At 35.7% G+C, this 21469-nt stretch overlaps 1 protein-coding gene across 1 annotated transcript; it reads left to right on the top strand.

Annotated features, from left to right (window-relative positions):
• The first annotated feature begins 631 nt into the window (after window positions 1–631).
• Window positions 632–20639, top strand: LOC149841837 (kish-A-like protein). Its single transcript, XM_090001182.1, has 5 exons — window positions 632–767; window positions 930–995; window positions 1134–1240; window positions 2541–2575; window positions 20375–20639. Exons 2-5 carry the CDS (start codon window positions 993–995, stop codon window positions 20440–20442), a joined length of 213 nt encoding a protein of 70 aa, XP_089857308.1. The 5' UTR covers window positions 632–767; window positions 930–992; the 3' UTR covers window positions 20443–20639.
• Window positions 20640–21469: the final 830 nt, after the last annotated feature.

Genomic DNA, 21469 nt, shown 5'->3' with positions numbered 1-21469 from the left:
CGAACTTGTACTGTACATGGTCCAAACCTAAACTAACCCAAATGTGAGCCCACCCATCACCTGAACAGACCCATATACCTGAACCTGGGTTGTACCCAAACCCGTTTCAAGTAATGTTCCTTCCATCTCCAAATTTTAGCAATAGTGATTTTTAAGGTTTTCAATTTATGGGCGTTTATATTGCACATTTATAAGCGGGGTTGCCAATCTGAAGGCCCAGGTTCGAATCCCTCTGCTACATGGGGCTTAAGAGATATCTGGTCCCAGCTTGCCTGTCAAAAAAATAATAATAAAAAATTATTACTACATATATAATCCGGTTAAAGGGTAATATCCGATCCGATTAAAAATGAATCCGTCTAGAACCCGACCTCTTTATGCCTGACCAGATTTATATTTGGACCCACTTAGCCATGTTGGTCTCCAACTTTCAGTCACACCCAGACACAGAGCTGAACCCAGATCAAATGGGATTAGTCTCGGGTCCAATTCTTAGATCCAATTAAAAAGCCAATCTGGTGAAAGCCATTAACCCATCTGGGTCAACAATGTTAGTCACACCAAGACCTGAATCCAAACCAAAATCAAATCCAGTCGAGTTTGAGTCCAAATTTTAGACCCGTTTCAAACGCCCGAACCGACCCCAGATTTTGGAGCCGGCGGGGCTCCCTTCTCCCGCAAGGTTGAAAGCCAACCCTCCCTACGAACAGAGGCGGTATTCCTGTCACGACCCAAGATCTGATATCAGCACCGACTGAGCAACCTTGGTACGGACATCCACACCCCTCTCTCTCTCTCTCTCACGATTGTTGTTGATCATCACCTGTGAATCTGTGATGGTTGTACCAGTTACCTTATCGATTTCTGTTTATAACCCGTCGCACTTTCCCCTACTGCATCCGCTGATACTACTGAATCTGTTGGAACAGCATGTTCGGTGAATTTGTCGACTCCCATTTTGGATTTGGAGACGTTTAAGGGATTTGGTGGTGATGGTAAGAGGAATTTTGTTGTTGGGAAATCTGTTTTGATTGTATTTGTTACTTTTTTGTGGGATCCCCAATATTTGTTCCGAGACACTGATGATCATGATGGCATGCTAATGTCTGTATAGTGGTGGTGTTGAATTGCAGTCGGCACTCTTCAATTTTCACTCTTTCCTCACGGTGGTGTTGCTTGTCATCTGCACGTGCACTTATGTTAAGATGCACTTCCCCACCATCCTTGCACAGAGAACTGGGTATCTCTCTCTCTTTCTCTGTGTGTGTGCCTGCCCCCGTGCGCTCTTTTCTTGTTATACTGTTGTTGTTTTGTCGTTAGAAGTCATGAAAACAAGAAAGGAGGAATTACCAAAAGAATAGGCCAATTTGGGGATTGTTTACTTCAAATCATCATTAGGTGTATTGCAGTCCCAAGTGTTTTGTTTTTACTGCAATGAAGTTTCCAATTTCTAGCAGTTTACACATTTGTGGCCGTGAAGAACAATTGCCAAATTAACAATAACATAGCGTCACTTCTAAAGATTTGAGCTTGAAAAATATCATCATTCACCGTTTCATCCATCATGTCCGAATCCCTCATTAATGTTAGAATCTAAGTTTCATTTCACTGTTTGCACTTACAATTTCATTATACCATGGTAGGCTATTACTGCGCATTGTAGCAAACCAAGAGATTGTATGTAGCATCAAGATTGTCTCTTAGGGTTTTGTGAGTATGCCAATTATAACCATTTTTTGATCTTCAATTTTAGGACCTCTCGTCTAGCATCCTCTAGAATGTTCTCACATCCGTGGACTCAATTGCCTGTTCAATAAACACTTATTATAGTCTCTTGAAGGCATTTGAGATCTGTTTAGTGTTATATGGTTTCTTTTACAGTTCCCAAATATAGGGATTTACTCTTTAGTCAATTTGAAAATCATCTCGAGTGTGGCATACCTACACTACCATAGTTCAATGTCTAATATTTCTTTCTTTCATTTGCTTGTTGCATTTTGACTGCTGCATTAAAATTTCATTTTCTTCATCTAGGTTTTGGCCGTTGTGACTGATTGCTTCCCTGTCATGATAGATAAAAGTATCAGTTTACAAAGGGATTCATGGATTAACCCTGATAGGGCTGTCCTTGCCAAATTTGTGCATTGCATTTTCTTGGTATTTTACAATGACATCACCATGATCTATTCTCTGGTCTTTGATTTTCTATACAGTGAAGACATGACTTTAAGTTTGAACATGTCTGCTTTCATCAGTTATCTGTTTTTCCATTCACATGAAAGTGACAAATTTTAGACAAAACTGAACAAATCTAATCTCTGAACTGCCTGTCTTCAGTTGTGTTTGCTTCAAAATCTTGAACAAGCAGCTGGGTGTAATCTACATGTACTCACAAACCCATATGCCATGCTTCTAGTTTACCTAAATGCCCGCACGAGGTCATATTGGGCAATACAGAAGCTGTGTTGTTTCCTTTTAGGTTGGATTTCTCTTACTGCTTGTATTTTGTCTCCTAACTTGAGCTTTGCTTCTTTTGATAGGTTCCGAGGATTTTTTTGGAAGGCTGCTAGGATAGGTACATTCTTCACACCTCCACCTGTAAATTTGATTACAATTTGCAAGTTATAGTGATTTTATCACTTCTAGTGAAAATTAGATCTTTGTGACTTTTTGTGACCTCATAAATCTGAATGGTTAATACATATATTATCCCAATTTCACAGGTACCATTATTGTTAATCTTTTTGCAATAAATTAGAATCTTATGGTTTTCTCAGAAAATCTTGGGAAAATATTGGTCTATGTAAGATTTATAGAAGCCAAGAAAAATATAAAAACATAAAGGACATCTAAAATAAGCTGCCAAAAACATCACCATAAAATTCTGATACCCTGAAAATATCATATTTTTATCAATATTTTTTATGTTTTAAAAAGATATCATGCTAAAATTGCAACATATGAATCACAATATTTTCAAGAAAAATTTACAATGATCTACCTAACTATTGACCTAATTACAGAAACCCACCTAACCTATGAGATTTTACAAATGGAAACCCAAGTTAGAAAAATAACTCTCAAACACCTGCCTCTTCTAACTAGTGTGGGTTTACCATGGTCAAACTGTGGTTATTTTTAGTAAATTTTGAAATCTACTCCTCATTTCTCTCTTTTACTATTTTATACACAACCTAGTTAACAGACCACCATACGGGCAAAGGCTCAGCCACAAGCATCTCAAAAATGGAATTTGAATGAAGAACAAAATAAACAAAAAAAAATCTGCACAAGCATCTCAAAAACACCCAAAATCCAACTTAAAATACCACCCATCATCCATTTTGATGGATAAAATTTGAAGGCACCTTTCTAACTGAGAAAAAAAAAGAGGTGTTCAGAGTGATACCCCTCATGTGAAAAGCCTGAAGAATGAAGAATGAAGAATGAAAAACCACAGTTTTTCTAGAGAAATTTTCTGGTGAAGAAAGGCAACGAGGGCTTTGGATATGAAGATAGAGAAATGGAAGAGATTTGGATACTGATGAACCAGAAAGGAAGTCTTTCAAATTTGGGAGATGTGTTGTGCTGTTGTTGAGAGAGAGAGAGAGAGAGAGAGAGAGAGAGAGAGAGAGAGAGAGAGAGAGAGAGAGATGTGCTAGATAATTTTGGGAAACAGTATTGAATAAGGGACAGATAAATTGCCATTGAAGGTTGGTATCCTAGAGGCGCCAATGTCTTTCTCATTGATCTAAAGTTGCAGTAGTAGCACAGGGCAGAGCCAGTTGACAATTTTACATATGATGCGGGTATGCATCACTATTTTCTGTAGGCTGTTCTTTCGGAAGCTAACTCAAATGCCCATATGGCCATTTTAGTTTTCCATGTTTGCTGGATGCTCTAGCAACTCACAAAATATTTTCCAGAATTCTTAATGATGGTAAGGATATATCTTTTCTCGCACAGTACCTCATGGAATGAAAGAAACTTGGTTAGCTGTTTGTATGTAAGTTGACAACTATTTCACACGAATACAAATGCGAGAGTGGTACATGATGCGGATACACAAGGTACAACACGACAGTTCTCAAAAATTTGGACACAAGGACATGACCATACACACAGATGTGTGTGAGAGAGAGATTGTTAACCTAAAGTGAAAAAACATGAATATCATCTCAAGTGAAAACTCTTGAACAACAACTTTAGATCACTATAATTAAAAACATCAAATAATCAAAATAAGGTGAAATTGAAATGTGAGGTAATTGATGATCAATTTTAAACAAAAAAAAAACACAGTTGGATACAAAACAAGTAATCAAGATCATAAAATAAAATAGATAAAGTTAATGATGCAATGTTGACTATGTCTAACAATGATCTGACTGTGTGCATGAAATGTCCTTGTGTGTCTAAGTGTCCTGTCATGTTGGCATGACATACACCTGCTAAGTGAAGTGTCTGTGTGACATTGGCTAACATCATGCAGAAATACATTGGAAAGAATAATCGTCCCGAGGCTCACAAAGGGCTCCATGCACCTGGCTAGGTGGGTCAACTTAGGGAGCCCAAGTTGAAGTTCGTTAAAAATTCGATATCCGAGGTGCACATTCCTTGCCTTATGCCGAAACAGCAGGCTCCTTGGTGGGCAAAAAGGGGAGGCCAAGGGGTTTATCTGCTTGGCATTGGGCCATACAGTAGTGCATCAATATCTCCCAGGTCCCACCACCTGAACCAGGGTTTCCCCTTGTTAAATATAAAAAAAAAGGGAAAAAGAAGAAGAATGGTCCCAACTTGCTGGTGAAAGTAAAGAATGATGAACGGTTAACTATCATTCAGATGGAGATTTCATTCTTTCTACTGGATTTCATCTAGGGCTGGTAAACAAACCGAATGAGTCGAGCCCATCTTGTTCAGGCTCGGCTCATTTATCATTCAACTCAGCTGCTCATGTTCGTAACTAGACGAGCCGACCTCGAGTCAGTTGAGCCAATCCATGATCTGGCTCGTTAAGAAAAACATGCATTTTAACATTGACAACAATAGGATTTGAACTGCATACCTCTTGTTAAAGTATCATACGTTTTTTACCAACAGTACATTTTATGACAAATATGTAATGAAATATGCTGAAATATAAACAAGGCCCTCTAAGGGCTTACAAAATTATAAACACAAAGTGCACATATACATACTCAAGAGCACAAAGGCACTACATAAGCATTAATAGCATTCAAGACATCAAAGGATTAAAAAGAACACAAGAACATAAAAAATATTCATATTATTGAGCATGAATGCTTAAGAGAAGCATTAAGTTACAAGGAGGGGATTACTCCCCTTTATATATACAAAAAGGAGCTCAAGAGCCATTGGGACCACCCTCAATGGCTCTATGAGCTAAGGACTTTAATGTCCTTAGCTCAATCCAAAAAGACAAAATAAAGAAAGAAAAAAGAAAAGATTAAAGTGCCCTTAATGGGCACAACCTATTACATATGTGAAAGGACAAAAATTACCCTTGATGGGTATTTACTTATTACAACGATAAATAAATATATATAATGCATATATACATTATATATATATATATATATATATATACATTATACATATATATTATATCCACACTTCTTAAGACCCCCCTCAAACGTACGGTGTGATATACCGAAAGTTTAGAAATACAAAAAAAAAATCAATGGGAATAATCCAAGTCTTTGTGTCTTCAATGAAAATCTCCTTCTTTATGACACATTAGAGAATTTTGCAAATAAAGTCTTCAAATGTCTTCATTGGTGATCATCCCCAAATGCCTTCATCGGCTATCTCCATCTTCATGATATGATGCATTGAAGATATTCCTTTCTCAATCCATCACATCTTTAAGAACCTGTAGAGAGAACAAAACAAAGGTTCCAACTACATAAAAAAAATATTTTGACCGAATAATTATAAAGTTTCAAAACAAATATATATATATATATATATATATATATATATATATATATATATATTTTAACAAGAATAACACTCAAGCAGAATTTTTCAAACAAAGTAACAATAATTTTTAGAAACATTAAATAATCATTAAGAAAATAAGAGGAGCATACCTCAAGGATAAATTTTTATGAAATCAAATTTAAGCAATCATAAGCCAAAAAATCAACACATTCTTCAGGAAAACGTAAATATTGATCACAAGAGAATTTAATCACTAAAGACCATATAAATTATCAAGAAAAGATAAACAATCATGCATTAATAATATCCCAAAGTTAGAAAAACACTTCACATAAAACATCAATTATACTAAGCAAGCATGACAACATGCATATAAAAATATAACAATTTAAAAGAACTCTCAAGAAAAGAGAAGTTAATTAATATTTATGCATATAACAATGCGAACAAGATAATCGATATAAAAACATATATATCCATCATGTAATTAGAGTATATTTAATGCATATAATAATAAATGAGAGAAATCTCATAAATCAAAACCCATTAGAATTCACTCACACAACCTAGAATGAGTTTAAGTACAAAGGACCAAATAACAATTTTAAAACACACACACACACACACACACACACACACACACACACACACATATATATATATATATATATATATAGGGGTGGCAAAACCTGACATGACCCGCCAACCCGCCTCTTAGGCGGGTTCGGGTTGGGCTTAAACTAACCCGCTTAATAAATGGGTCGACCCGCCTAACCCGTTTATTAAACGGGTCGGGTTCGTGTTAGGGGTATGCCAACCCGCCAACCCAGCTGACCCGTTTAATAAACGGGTTAGGCGGGCGGGTCAACCCGCCAACCCGTCCCCGCCAACCTGCCAACTCGACCCGCCAACCCGTTTACCCGACCCAACCCATTTATAAACGGGTTGGCGGGTCGTGTCGAGTTACCCGTTCAATAAACGGGTCGGGTTTGTGTTTGCCACAACCGACCTATTTAATAAACGGGTCGGGTTCGGGTTCGGGTTCGGGTTGAGGTATGCTGACCCGCCAATCCGCCAACCCGACCCGATTGCCACCCCTATATATATATTATCAATGAAATGCATGAAATTTTATTAACAAACATTTTTCATACATGAAAAAATAAGTAAAAAAAGTTTAGAAATTTTATGGAGAGATTTTAGAAATCCCACGTAACAAAGGAAATGATATTTGCAAATCAATACCAATTTGCGGAAAATATGAGTCACAAATATCAAAAAATATTTTGCAAACCTCAATAGTTCGATCACCACAAACAATCACCTCACTAGACCTCAAAACCTCAAAATTCAAGTGTATGAGCTACTAGAACAAGAACACAATGACAATGCCACTTATGAGCTTAACAAACACACAAAGAATGTGAACCAATGACTTGCACATAACTCACCACATTAAAAAACATCTCTTGTCTAAATAAAATGACACTTAAATAAGAGACAAAGTGACAAACCTCAATATTCAAGTGTATCAGCTACTAGAACAAGAGCATAATACAAACACACAAAAAGTGTGAATAACCAATGGGTGCAAATAAATCACCACATTAAAACATAACTTCTCTTGTCTACATAAAATGACACTTAAATAAGAGACAAACCTAAGTATTCAAGTGTATCTGCTACTAGAATAAGAGCATAATAAAAACACACAAAAAGTGTGAATAACAAACAGGTGCACATAACTCACCACAAACATCTCTTATTTATATAAAATGACACTTAAATAAGAGGCATGATAGGAGAAAACACATTAGGTAAGAGCGCTTATAATGAAATCAAACTAATGTCATCAAGAAGAATAAACATATCAATTTTAACAAATTTTCAAAACACCATGGTTTCAAAAATAGATAGCCATCACAGATAAACATAATTATAAGCATCCAATATAACAATAATGCCCAAATAAACAAATGAGTAATACATCACACTTATAGAACCAGAGATCAAACAAGTCTTAGTTAGAGCCGAACTATAAGCCAACAATCTAAACTGACAAAAAATAAGGTGCACACAACTGACCCTAACAAATAACTCTGGTTTAATAATAACAAGGACAAAAAGAAATTTTGCATCATATAAAATTTTGTGATAGACACAACAAATGCCATAAGAAGGCAATAAATACTAACAAAAATTATTTTCCAAATAAGTTCAAATATAAGAATTGATTTGAAAAAACAAAGTTTCAAATCAAATCTAGTAAAGGTAGATGAAAACTTAGAATGAATATAGTTCAATCATATGCACAACAAGATGTCAATTGATGCAATCATATGCATGGTCAATACAAGCAAGCTATATAGAGAGATAGCTCAATTTAGATTATATGTCTACTATGAGACAACAATGGCATATAACATTAAAGAGGGTCAAAGCATATATAGAGATTATCAAAGAACTGTATAGAAAACCAAGAGCACATACAAGTACAACCAATCGTGGATACTCACAAAGAGATAAAAAATTCATGTATATTCAATAATCTTAATAACTTAAAGCCATATATCCTATACAAAAGCTATGAAAAATCACATAAGATATGCATAGGAACATTCTCACAAGACCCACAAAAGGGTGCCCACTAGGGCTCTCATAATTCTCAAATTAATATTTTATTAATACCAAGTATGCAAAAATCATAATACTTAATTCCCATGCAAAATCATGCAAGATAATGTTTATTAAATGACCACGAGACTAAGAAATAACACAATCACAAGGGCCACAAAAAGATCCAACAAGAGACACATGATAACATAACTATTTTTAATAATTTTAAAAGACATTTATAATGATGAATAATTCTGATAAGAAGAAAACATGCTCAATACCTTATGCACAAATAGACAATCTCATTCATCAATGTGTATGTAAGACAATCACAAGTGCACAAGGATCATATATCAATATTAAAAAATATTTATTCAAGTTTCAAAAACAATAAGGTATCCATGATCACAAAGATACTAACCACATATAATTTTTAATGCTTTATAAAATATTTTGTGTTTCACACAATAATACATCAAAGAGAAAAATTCAAACACAAGTTAGGCAAAAGTCTCATAAAATCATACTTGTGAATGACACAAAACCATTTTAAAATAAATATTTTAAATTATTTTAAAATATTTGACAATTTTTCAAAAACAAACACATTTCAATATAACAATGAATATAAACATGATTTGATATTCATAACCATGTAGTGTTCGAATAAAGCATCTAAATGCCAACAACACATGCTTAAGAATACTAGATCATATATGTACATGAGTTCAAAAATCTAAGATTCAAACTGGATCTCATAAAAGCATGCACACATATCATTTCACATTTTAAAAATAAATTTTATAAACCTTATCAAACATTTAATAAGAGTAAATCCAACAATAATTTTGAATTAAAGATTTTAGTTTAAAAAAAATTAACAAATAACTTTTCAAAGATAAAAAAATGAGTGTTTTCTCATGCATAATGCATGAGATAGATAACTCAAGTAACATTAAAGATTTAAGATACATACCGGGTCAATATTTTTCTTAAATCTAAGTCACACAACGATTATGAATCTTTACGAAACACAAACTTGAACAAAAGAATCCCAAGACCAAAAAAACAATATACCAATAAAGATTTCTTGGCTATGATACCATGGAATGAAATATGCAAAAATATAAACAAGGGCTTACAAGATTATAAAGATAAAGTGCACATGCACATACACAAGTCCAACTAAGGGACAATACAAGAGCACAAAGGCACTACACAATCACTAAGTGTGTTCAAGACATCAAAGGATTAAAAAGTGGAACAAAAAAACATAAAAAATATTCATATTATTGAGCATGAATGCTTAAGAGAAGCTTAAGTTAAAGGGGGGGATTACCCCCTTTATATATACAAAAAGAAGCTCAAGCGCCCTTGGGACCACCCCCAACAACTCTATGAGCTAAGGACTTTAATGTCCTTAGCTCAATCCAAAAAGACAAAATAAAGAAAGAAAAAAGAAAAGACTAAAGTACCCTTAATGGGCACAACCTATGTTACAAGGAGTCAAGGACTCGGCAAAAAGGTCCTCGCACCCGCGTCGACGCGACATGGGTGTGAGTGTGGGTGCTGGTGCTGCACCCGGTGCGGCAAACACGTCACGAGAGAGAGAGAGAGAGAGAGAGAGAGAGAGAGAGAGAGAGAGAGAGAGAGAGAGAGAGAGAGCACTGGGGTTGTCCTCCTCTTTCTTCTTCATCTCGCTAGAATAGAGAGAGAATGAGAGAGTTATCTAAAAAAAATTTGTCAAAGCCAAGAAGATACATGGCCCTTGTATTGTCACATCAAGTGACACTTGTCATCCTCAACTAGCTGTAACCTGCTTGCTTTTAATGTTTTTTCTTTTTGAAATTTAAATCAATAACAATTGACACCTCAGATTTCCCTTTTTTTAATATTTTTGCTGTGAAGAATGGGAAAAGAAGTGTTCTCTTTTGTTGAAATTTACACCTTTTGTTTTTTTCTTCTCCCGTATCTGGACCTGGGTCTATTGGGCTTACTTTGACTCCCGAAACACGAGCTTAGATTAACAAGGGCAAGTGTCAAGAATGACACTAAAGCATAACCCTTAAAAAGGGTATAACTGGAAACAAAATAAAAATAAAAATGTATTCTTTATTGATATGAAAAACCAATTGCTTAAGAAGCATTGGAATAAAATACAAGAGGGGTTGCACCCCTTTATATACATAGCTGAAAGAGGACTCAATAGAGCTGTTGGACACAGTCCAACAGCTCTATTTAGAGCTGTTGGAATGTGTCAGTCCAACAACTCTATTAAGAGCTGTTGGACTGTGTCAATCCAACAGCTCTATTGCTACTCAAGTCTGGACAGGACTTGACTAGCAACAGTCATTCTAGTTCAAACTGAACTAGATGACATAAAGACAAAAAATAAAAATAAAGGAAAAAAATTACAGAAAAGAAAAAAATGAAAAATGTATTTATATATATATAATAATATAATATTATTATATATACATATGTGTACAGTTTTACATTTTAACACTCCCCCTCAAACTTACAGTACAATGAGTGAAAGTTTGTCTAAGAGAAAGTGAAATCGGGGAGCAGTGAGAGGCTTTGTAAAGAAGTCTGCTAACTGATATTCTGAAGTGACATATGGCAAATCAATTATCTCGTGTAGATATTCCTCTCTGACGTAGTGACAATCCATTTCGATGTGTTTGATGTGTTCGTTGAATGTTCTATTACTGGCAATGTAGATCGCACTTTTGTTGTCACAACACATTTGTGAAGCCTTTGTTGCTTCAGCTCCCATGTCAGCAAGCAGTCGTCGGAGCCAAACTACTTCCATGGTCGTGGTTGCCATGGCTCTGTATTCAGCTTCGGTGGATGAGAGAGATACCTTTGTTAAAATGTATCATTCAATCTTTGTAATCTTATATATATTATATATATATATAAAGGATGATACATATACATATATGGTATATATATATATATATATAAAATATATATTTCTCTATTATTAAGCATAAGGGTAGTTTAGTCTTTTCACCTTTTTACGCATATTCCATTTGGAATATGTTTGTAACTTTATTTTTATTTTTTTATTTTATTCATTCTTGTGGTTTGCGCCACCTAGGGAGGCTCCCCAAAGAGTCGTTGGGGAACCCCCTAACGGTCACAAATGTGACCGTTGGGGGCTCCCAACGACTCCTTTGGGAGCCCCCTATGTGGCTCCTATCTTGTTATAAATAGGGGTCTCCCCCTTGTAATTTATTCACTCATTTGGAGGAGCCTTTGCTCCATGTAATGGGTGTTACACCCTTCCTCTTTTCAATAATATCAACTTATGCCTTATAGGCATTTTTACCCCTTTGTGGGTTTATGTGTTAGCACATTATGTGCTTGTGTTTTCCCCTTTAGTGGGTATATTCGCACTTTATGTGCATGTGTATTGGTTCATTATTGAACCTAATATATTCAAAGTCGTTTCTTTACATGCGTATGTGCACATATTTATTTTCAAAAAAAAATATTGTCCAAGGTTTTATTTATATGTTTGTCATTACAAAGTTTTATTGCCTCAAAAGTCTTCTTCTCTTATACCTCTTATCTAAGTGTCATCATATGTAGACAAGGCATATTATTACACCATTGTGTGTTGGTAGCCCTTTGTTGGCTTTGCTCTCTTGGTCTAGTAGCTGAACACACTTGTCTTGAGTGTTATTATATGTAGACAAGGCACGTTGATTCACACCATGGTGTGTGATTTTAGTCCATGTTGGCATTTGTGTCCTTGTTCTAGTCGTTGAGATTTATGCCCATGGTTGGCTTCTTTCACTCATTTCAAGTATTATTTTATGTAGACAAGAGATGTATTGTGTTTTAGCCCATGGTTGACTTGATACTCTTGTTCTAGTAGCTGAACATACTTGCTCTTGAGTGTATTTTTACGTAGATAAGAGATGCTTTTGGTCCATGTTGGCGTGTATTCTCTTGGTCTTATCGTTGATGCACTCATTTCAAGTATTATTACATGTAGACAAGAGGTTCTTTTACACACCGTTGTGTGTGTCCTTGGCCTTTAATGACATTATATTTATGTTCTTGATCTAGTAGCTTACACACTTGATTTGTGGGTTTTGGAGGACTAATGAGGTAGTTGTTTGTAATGGATGAATTATTGTTTAAATTTGTGAAATTTCATTCATATTTTGTCTTTTTAAGATACAAGTGAATCATAACATTAATATGCATATTTTAAAATCAAATTGATTTTTTTGTCACCTTTTACATTTGATATGCAAAATGAGTTTTTGTAATCATTTGAGTGAGATGTTCCTAATTGTGTAAAGTTCTCTACTCAAATAACTCTCATTATTTTGCCTCTTAAGTGGACTTAAAACCTTTTTGAACTCTTGTGTTTTATACACTCTTTTGAGCATTTCCCTCTTGAAATCGCTTTCAAAGGACTTGCTAAAAATAAAAAACACGTGTCTTTCTATCTTATCGGTTCATATTACTTGACTAAAGTATGATTGGAGCATGATCATTGATGACTCTTTTAGGTGCTGATTCATTTCATGATATTTTATGCATATGCTCATTATGGCCTTTTGGCCCTCATTCAATAAATTATGTGCAACTTGTGCCTCTTCGTAGTCTTCTTTTGGTGTCTCATGTGGACCATTATGTTATTCCTCGTTATGAGGTTGTGTTTGTCCAATATTGGACTTTATGAATGCATTATGCATTCTTGTAATTTGTTTCCACTCCCTCTTTAACATGATATATGATTATGAAAAATTGGTTTTCTAAAATAATTTTGCATACATAAGTAATTATCTTGTTCCATCAAATCCTGTGATGAATTATGCATAGAATATCTTTTTGCACCATTACTTTTGGATGAATTATATGATATGATTTTTTTTGGTTAATTAATCTTATTTGGAATATTTCACTTGATTAAAGTGCAAAAATATCTTTTACTTGGACTTCTTCTTGATTTGTTCCACAGGATCTTGAAGATGAGAGGAAAATAAGTACCTTGGATAGATCATGAAAGGTGCTCATCGTTAAAGACTTTGGAGGAAGATATTTGCAAATTTCAATGGCATTCGGACTGAAGGCTCTTGAAGCCTTGAGATTCTTCCTCTTGCATTCTTCAATCTTTTCGTTCCTCCACGCAAAGTTTGAGGGGGGTGTTAAAATGTATCATTTAATCTTTGTAATCTTATATATATTTTATATATATAAAGGATGATACATATATATATATATATATATATATATATATATATATATATATATGGTATATATATATATATATATACACAAAATATATATTTCTCTATTATTAGGCATAAGGGTAGTTTAGTCTTTTCACCTTTTTACGCATATTCCATTTGGAATATGTTTGTAACTTTATTTTTATTTTTCTTTTTTTATTTTATTCATTCTTGTGGTTTGCGCCACCTAGGGAGGCTCCCCAAAGAGTCGTTGGGGAACCCCCCAACGGTCACAGGGGGCTCCCAACGACTCCTTTGGGAGCCCCCTATGTGGCTCCTCTCTTGTTATAAATAGGGGTCTCCCCCTTGTAATTTATTCACTCATTTGGAGGAGCCTTTGCTCCGTGTAATGGGTGTTACACCCTTCCTCTTTTCAATAATATCAACTTATGCCTTATAGGCATTTTTACCCCTTTGTGGGTTTATGTGTTAGCACATTATGTGCTTGTGTTTTCCCCTTTAGTGGGTATATTTGCACTTTATGTGCATGTGTATTGGTTCATTATTGAACCTAATATATTCAAAGTCGTTTCTTTACAACCTTCTGCTGCTTTTTACACCTCCACGAGATCAATGATTCCCCTAAAAAGATACAAAAGCCAGTGGTTGAGTGTCTGTTATTGGGATCACCTCCCCAATCAGCATCAGTATATGCAATTAAATCAAGAGAAGAGGAGGAAGATAAGAAAAGTCCTCGTGAAAGAGAGGACTTGATGTATCTGATAATACGCATGACTGCTCCTATATGAACAGAAATAGGAGCATGTTGAAATTGACTTGCTGTATGAACAACATATGCTATATCTGGTCTGATAATGGATAGATAGGAAAGTGCCCCGACAAGCTGTCTATAAGGAGTAGGGTCTGCAAGAAGTTCTCCATCATCAATCTTCATTTTAACATTAACAACTTCTGAAGTGTCAACTTTCTTATCATCAGTAATACCAGACCTGAAAACAATATAAAAAGCAAATTTAGTCTGAGATAATAAATATCCTATAGGAGAATAAGCAACTTCAATGCCTAAAAAGTATCTCAACAAGCCCAAATCAGTCATTTCAAAATGAGATTTAAGAAGTGTTTTGATTGTTTCAACTCCCTGTTTATCGCTTCCGGTGATGATCATATCATCCACATAGAGAAGAAGCACAATGATCCCTGCATCAGAATTCTTAATAAACAAAGCAGTGTCAGTTAAACAGAATTGAAGACCAATATCAATCATAACACGACTAAACCTATCATACCAAGCTTTTGGTGCTTGTTTAAGTCCATAAAGAGCTTTTTCTAAGCGAAGGACTTTACCCTTAGGAATACTTAGACCAGGAGGGGGTTCCATGTATACTTCTTCAACTAGCTTTCCATTTAAAAAAGCATTTTTGACATCCATTTGAAAAATAGACCATTTTTTGATAGAAGCTAAGGCAATTAAGGTTCGGACAGTAGTCATACGAGCCACCGGAGCAAAGGTTTCTTCATAATCAATCCCATATTCTTGGGCATAACCTTTGGCTACTAAACGGGCTTTATATCTTTCAAGAGTACCATCACTCTTGGTTTTAATTTTATAAACTCATCGACATCCTATAGTTTTCTTCCCTGAAGGAAGATCTTGAATATTCCATGTAGAAGCCTTTTCAAGTGCATCAAATTCAGCTTTCATGGCTTCTATCCATTTGATATCATTTTTTGCTTGAAAATATGTGGATGGTTCTTCATATGAGTGAATTAATGCAATAACTGCCCTATATGTGGGTGAGAAAGACTCGTATGATACAAACTTTCCTGGAGGCCTCGAGATTCGGGATGATTGTCTAGTTGGAATGTTAGAATATTTTTCAAGTGCACATGGAGGATTAGACTCTTGTCGCCTGGAATATTGAATACTAGTATCTCTATGAACTTCTTCATTTTCAACATTAAGATCAATAATTCTTTGATCATCATCAAAGTTACAATCAAGGTCATATTCATCAGATGTTGATATTAGATCTAGCAAAAAGGAGTACTCAGTGACGTCTTTTAATTTTCTAAAATCAAAGAAGTTCTCCTTTTCAAGAAAGGAAACATTTCTAGACACATATAGTTTATTATTTTTGAAGTCAAAACATCTATAACCTTTCTGGTTTTCAACATATCCTAAAAAGGCACAGGGAATCGCACGAGGGGAAAGTTTATCATTTTTGTCAGTAAATATGAAACATTTGCACCCAAATATTCTTAGTCTAGAGTAGTCTGGAGAAATGTTCATAAGTTTTTCAATGGGAGTGATATTTTGTAACGAAGAAGATGGCATCCTATTAATGAGATAGGTGGCAGTTAAGGCAACTTCTGCCCAAAAGTCTTTCGGGACTTGATTTGCTATTAATAAAGTCCTAGTGGTTTCTATAATATGACGATGTTTTCGTTCTGCCAGTCCATTTTGTTGAGGTGTATAAGGACAAGATCTTTGATGTGTGATGCCATGCAATTTAAGATAATTTTGAAAATCTGTGGATAAAAACTCTCCCCCTGAATCTGTGCAAAAAATAGTAATATCATTTTGAAACTTGTTTTTAACCATATTATGAAAAATTTGAAAGTATGAAAATACTTCAGACTTATGTTTGAGAAAGTACATCCACGTATGTCGGGATAAATCATCGACAAAAATAACATAGTAAATAAATCCTCCTTTAGAAATTACTGGTGCAAGACCCCAAACATCCGAGTGTATTAATTCAAGTGGTCTTGAAGAGAAAAAGGTTCTGTTCTGAAATGGTAATCTTTTCATTTTGCCGAGAATACAATCTTTACAATCAAATGATTCAGAGTTACAAAATTTCTCTAGATTTGGAAAATGTTGGATTTTGGCTATATGTGGGTGACCAAATCTCTTATGCCATAGTTCCAACTCTATTTTTTGAATATTATAACAAAAAGCTTTCTTCGACATTTCCAAAAAATCCATGTAATAGAGTCTTCCTTCTCTATGGCCTTCTCCAATCAGCTTGCCTGACTGGCGTTCCTGTACCCAACAACCATGAGAAGAAAAAGAAATATTACACCCATAATCAGAAATTTGAGATACAGATAAAAGATTTAAATTTAATTTGCGAACATGTCTAATTTTTGGAATAATTTTTTTTTTGTTTTATAATTTTTTTCAAAATTTCCTATTCCTTCTATTTCAAGAGAAGTCCCATCAACAATAAAGACCTTTGACACACTTGTTTTATTTTTAACACATTTGGATAGACTTTGATTATTTGGGGTCATATGAAAAGATGCACCAGAGTCAAGAAGCCAAGAAATTTTACTTAGATCAGAAAAAGATGAGGCTGCTGCGCCGGTTGAAGCTTCAGATGAGGAAGAGGCACATTTGATGAGAGGCTGAAGAATCTCCATTAGTTGGGCCAGGGAAACTGGTGCATCCTGATCTTTAGGCTCCGATCCAACAATTGCAGCTCTTTTTTCTCTCAGCTCCTTAAGTTTGGGACATTGTGGCCTGTAGTGTCCCGGTTCATGACAGTGATGACAAATAACTTTCTTCTTATCATAGTCACCATTTTGTCGGTTAAAGTGAGGAGGCCTATATGATCGAACATGATTCCCTGGTTTAGACACGGCTAAAACAGAATCATCTTCAATTTTTAAAGAACCTTTCCGGAGACGATTTTCTTCCATTGTTAACTCTTCAATAGTTTCAACAATAGAAGGAATTTTTCCCCGATGAAGTAGGGCCGATTTAGTGGTTTCAAATTCCGGTCTTAATCCAGTGATAAACTGGTAAAAATATTCAGCATCGAGTTGTTTCTGACGAAGCTCGATGTCTTCGGCACAATGCCACTTTGGTTCTAAAAGGGAAAGTTCTTCCTAAAGTTCGGACAACCCATTGTAATATTCACGAATAGTTTTGTCTCCTTGTGTCATCATTCGAACTTTTTCTTGGAGGTTGCACACGTGTGCAATATCTTTAAGGGAATACATATTCTTAAGGTATTCCCATGCCTTATCGACATGATCAAATTTGGCAAGACTTGAGCATTTTTTAATGTCAACGCTATTGATAAGCCATGACATTATCTTCGCATGAGATATTCTCCATTCTTTCCATTTCTTCTCGTATGAGGCAATAGCCTTGATTTTCTCTTCTTCCGATAGAGGTACTTCTTTATCTCCCTCCTTTTTAGTAAGAGATAGCTTAGGTTCCGAATCGGAACCATCCACAATCCCCCATAAGCCTTTTCCTCATATATGGTGCTTCATGATTGATGCCCATGTTACATAGTTCGTATCGCTTAGTTTCATAGGCATGATGGTGACTTTATCATTGTCATTCATCGATTACAAAGTGAGAAAGAATATAGATAGAAGAGAAATAAGAAGGAAAATGAAAAAGAAAGAAGAAAAAAAAAACAATACAAGAAGATGTGAAATCCTCTCTAATGAAGTGATAAAACACTTCTCTTAAAGTGGCGAACACTTTTGCAAACAGGCACGGAAACCGAGGCAGCTTTTCCTCAAGATTTAGTACTTCCGCGGCTCTGATACCATGAAATGGGGATCTTGGAAACACGAGCTTAGATTAACAAGGGCAAGTGTCAAGAATGACACTAAAGCATAACCTTTAAAAAGGGTATTACTGGAAACAAAATAAAAATAAAAATGTATTCTTTATTGATATGAAAAACCAATTGCTTAAGAAGCATTGAAATAAAATACAAGAGGGGCTGCACCCCTTTATATACACAGCTGAAAGAGGACTCAATAGACAGTCCAATAGCTCTATTGCTAGTCAAGTCTGGACAGGACTTGACTAGCAACAGTCATTCTAGTTCAAACTGAACTAGATGACATAAAGACAAAAAATAAAAATAAAGGAAAAAAATTACAAAAAAGAAAGAAATGAAAAATGTATTTATATATATATATATAATAATATAATATTATTATATATACATATGTGTACAGTTTTACATTTTAACAACACGTACCACCTTTACCTTCTTCTCTGAGAGAGAGAGAGAGAGACGGTGGTGTTGTTAAAAGGGGGAGAGATGGGGGCTAAAAGAGGGAGAGAGAGGTGTGGGTGAGGTTTACGAAAAGAGAGAGGAGAGAGGCAGTGGGTGAGGGTTATGAAGAGAGAGAGAGAGATGTAGGGTGGGGGTTATGAAGAGAGAGAGAGAGAGAGAGAGAGAGAGAGAGAGAGAGATTACCAAGAGAGAAAAAGGGGTTTGTGTCCCACCTTTTTATTAAAAAAGGTGGATCTGGATCAAGGATCTTAATATAGATCCACACTTGATCTACACCCAAACTCTCATTTTTTCTCTTTAGTGAAAATTTTATTATATATATATATATATATATATATATACCTTCTCTGCACCCCTGCACCCAAGTTTTTTTATATTGCCACATCGCCACACCCGTATCAGCACCCACATCCTCACCGTGACATAGGATACCCTTTGTTGGTGCTTGGCTTGTTTTTGGTTAACGAACTGCTCATTGGCTTGGCTCGCCAGCTAGATGAACTGAACACGAATGAGTTCATGGCAAGCCGAACCACGAGTGACTCGGCTTGTTTCCCAGCCCTAATGTTATCTCATATAAAGGTGCTTTGACTGGGGGACATGATATGCAGAGAACTTTGAACCAAGTCATATTCTATTTGCATTATGTTCCTAGGCAGTAAGAAAATCGATATTGGTACCTTCTTAATTTCATTTTAGGCAATGGTACCTTAACTGTATGATCAACATCCAGGGCCTAATAATACCTGAATTGTACCCTACAGCTGGAGTCCTAAGCTTCATGGCCATTGGATGGGGAAGAGAATTTTCTGAGATTAATTTTCCTTTTTTCTTCTCAAATTTGACCATTTTGGCACGTTGGACTCCTCATCTAGAAGAAACTCTCTCTCAACTTATTCAAGATGGTCTTCTAGTGTAAGTTGGAGGTTATCGTATTTCTCATGTTAATCCTGCTAGACTTCTAGGTAACGTCCCTGTGTTTTGGTTTTGCTTTCACCCTCCTGTCTTGATCCTCACTTCCTTGGCAGTACCACCTTTGAAACTGTTCATGGCCTTCATCTATAGCTCATTTCTCATCATTTAGTTTGAGGCCCAGTCTATCTTGTCCTGAAATGGACTTGTCACACAGTTTTGATCAATACCTGAGTCATCATTGGTGTACAGATCAACACACAAAAGATACTAATTTTGGGGATTTATGTCTGGATCTTTTTTTGAATTGTTTCATGTTCAGTTGGCTGCCACATGCATATATTTTAGCATGCAACGGAATTTCCCTGTTTCATGACGTTAGTTATGCTTCTCTTTTTTTTCTTCTGAGTTGGTCTCCTGGCTGTTATCTGTTTTTGTCTTTTTGTCAACAAAAATTGCTATGATTTTGCAGAAACTTTCCGCTGGAAAAGACTGGTTCTGAAAATGTAATGATTTGTAAAGGAGATAACCTCTTTCTTGCTTATGTGCATGTGTGTGATACGGCTTTCTTTATTGGTTAGTTCAGACCAATTTGTTGTTTTTGAGCAGGTGAAAGGTTGAGCCCTTGGGTTGCTGCAGGATGCTTTATCATGGGTATCTCCATTATAGTCTTCTGAGTAATGGGAATGGTCTATCTTCTACTTTCATTTGCAGCTGGTCAGCTGTAGATATGGCCATTCATTGTTTTGACTTTTGAGCTCTGAGATATTAACAACTCTCTCTCTCTCTCTCTCAACTCTACTGGTTATATTTGTTAAACATTTACGAATTGCTGATGTACCTCATTTCATACATCAATATTTGTTACGATTTAGGCTTCCTACTTTCACGAAATTTGGATAAACCATTCTTCAAATTTTCTTTCAGAATGCTTGTGTTTCCCTGTCGTCCCTAACAGCTGTGTGAGAGCACAGGTTCATAACAGCGCTGTTTGTTAAGAAATGATGGATGAATTGTGTGTGGAAATTGTGATGTGATAACTTGGGATGTATACGTTCTATGTAACACTCACCAAATACTATTTACTCTTTTAGCTATAAGCTTTATTGGACCTTTTTTTTTTTCCGTGAAGGACGTAAAAACCACCCTCTGGATCAGCGACCTAGCCCCACTGGCTCAGCCTGCCATACTTACGGTTGCCTTCCTGAAGGTGTAAACCCGTGGCACACCCCTTGCCCCAAGGGAGTTGCCTGTCATAGTGATTCAATCATGCATATATGTGACATTAAACTTTAGATATGTATTGAAATAAATGTTATATGTATTTGACGGGCACCAGAGCTCATGTTGAAGGCAGGCGAAGTTTTTCTGTCCCAAAAAAAGTTGCACAACTCATTATGGACAAGGTTGGGAATGACTTCATGTAAAAAGTCATGCATTGTGTCCTGAAGAAGCTGGCGGACACCATCCCAAGTAATAGCAGGGTCAATCGGACATTGGGAGTTGATGCTGGCGGGAGAACTCTAAGAGCTCTAGCTGCAAGAGGCAACGACTGCTGTGGTGTTTATATTACTTTCAAACCCGAACACATGACCTTTTTGGGGTTCACCAGTTACAGTCACCCATGCTGTAGGATCAAAAGATTGATGCTAAGTAGAGTCATCACCATATCGTTCTACCATATGCCTCTCGTATGACTTATAC

The sequence above is a fragment of the Nuphar pumila genome, chromosome 3 (assembly GCF_984573655.1).
Source record: "Nuphar pumila chromosome 3, dmNupPumi1.hap1.1, whole genome shotgun sequence".
NCBI classification, from domain to species: domain Eukaryota; kingdom Viridiplantae; phylum Streptophyta; class Magnoliopsida; order Nymphaeales; family Nymphaeaceae; genus Nuphar; species Nuphar pumila.
The sequence above is the reverse complement of the archived record's forward strand: the minus strand, read 5'-3'. Positions and strand labels throughout refer to the sequence as shown.

Excerpts from the sequence above, each read along its gene's own strand:
- LOC149841837 (XM_090001182.1), top strand. Across the intron at positions 1,241-2,540 it reads ATCCTTGCACAGAGAACTGG|GTTCCGAGGATTTTTTTGGA; the intron begins GTATCTCTCTCT and ends TTCTTTTGATAG. Across the intron at positions 2,576-20,374 it reads TTGGAAGGCTGCTAGGATAG|GTGAAAGGTTGAGCCCTTGG; the intron begins GTACATTCTTCA and ends GTTTTTGAGCAG.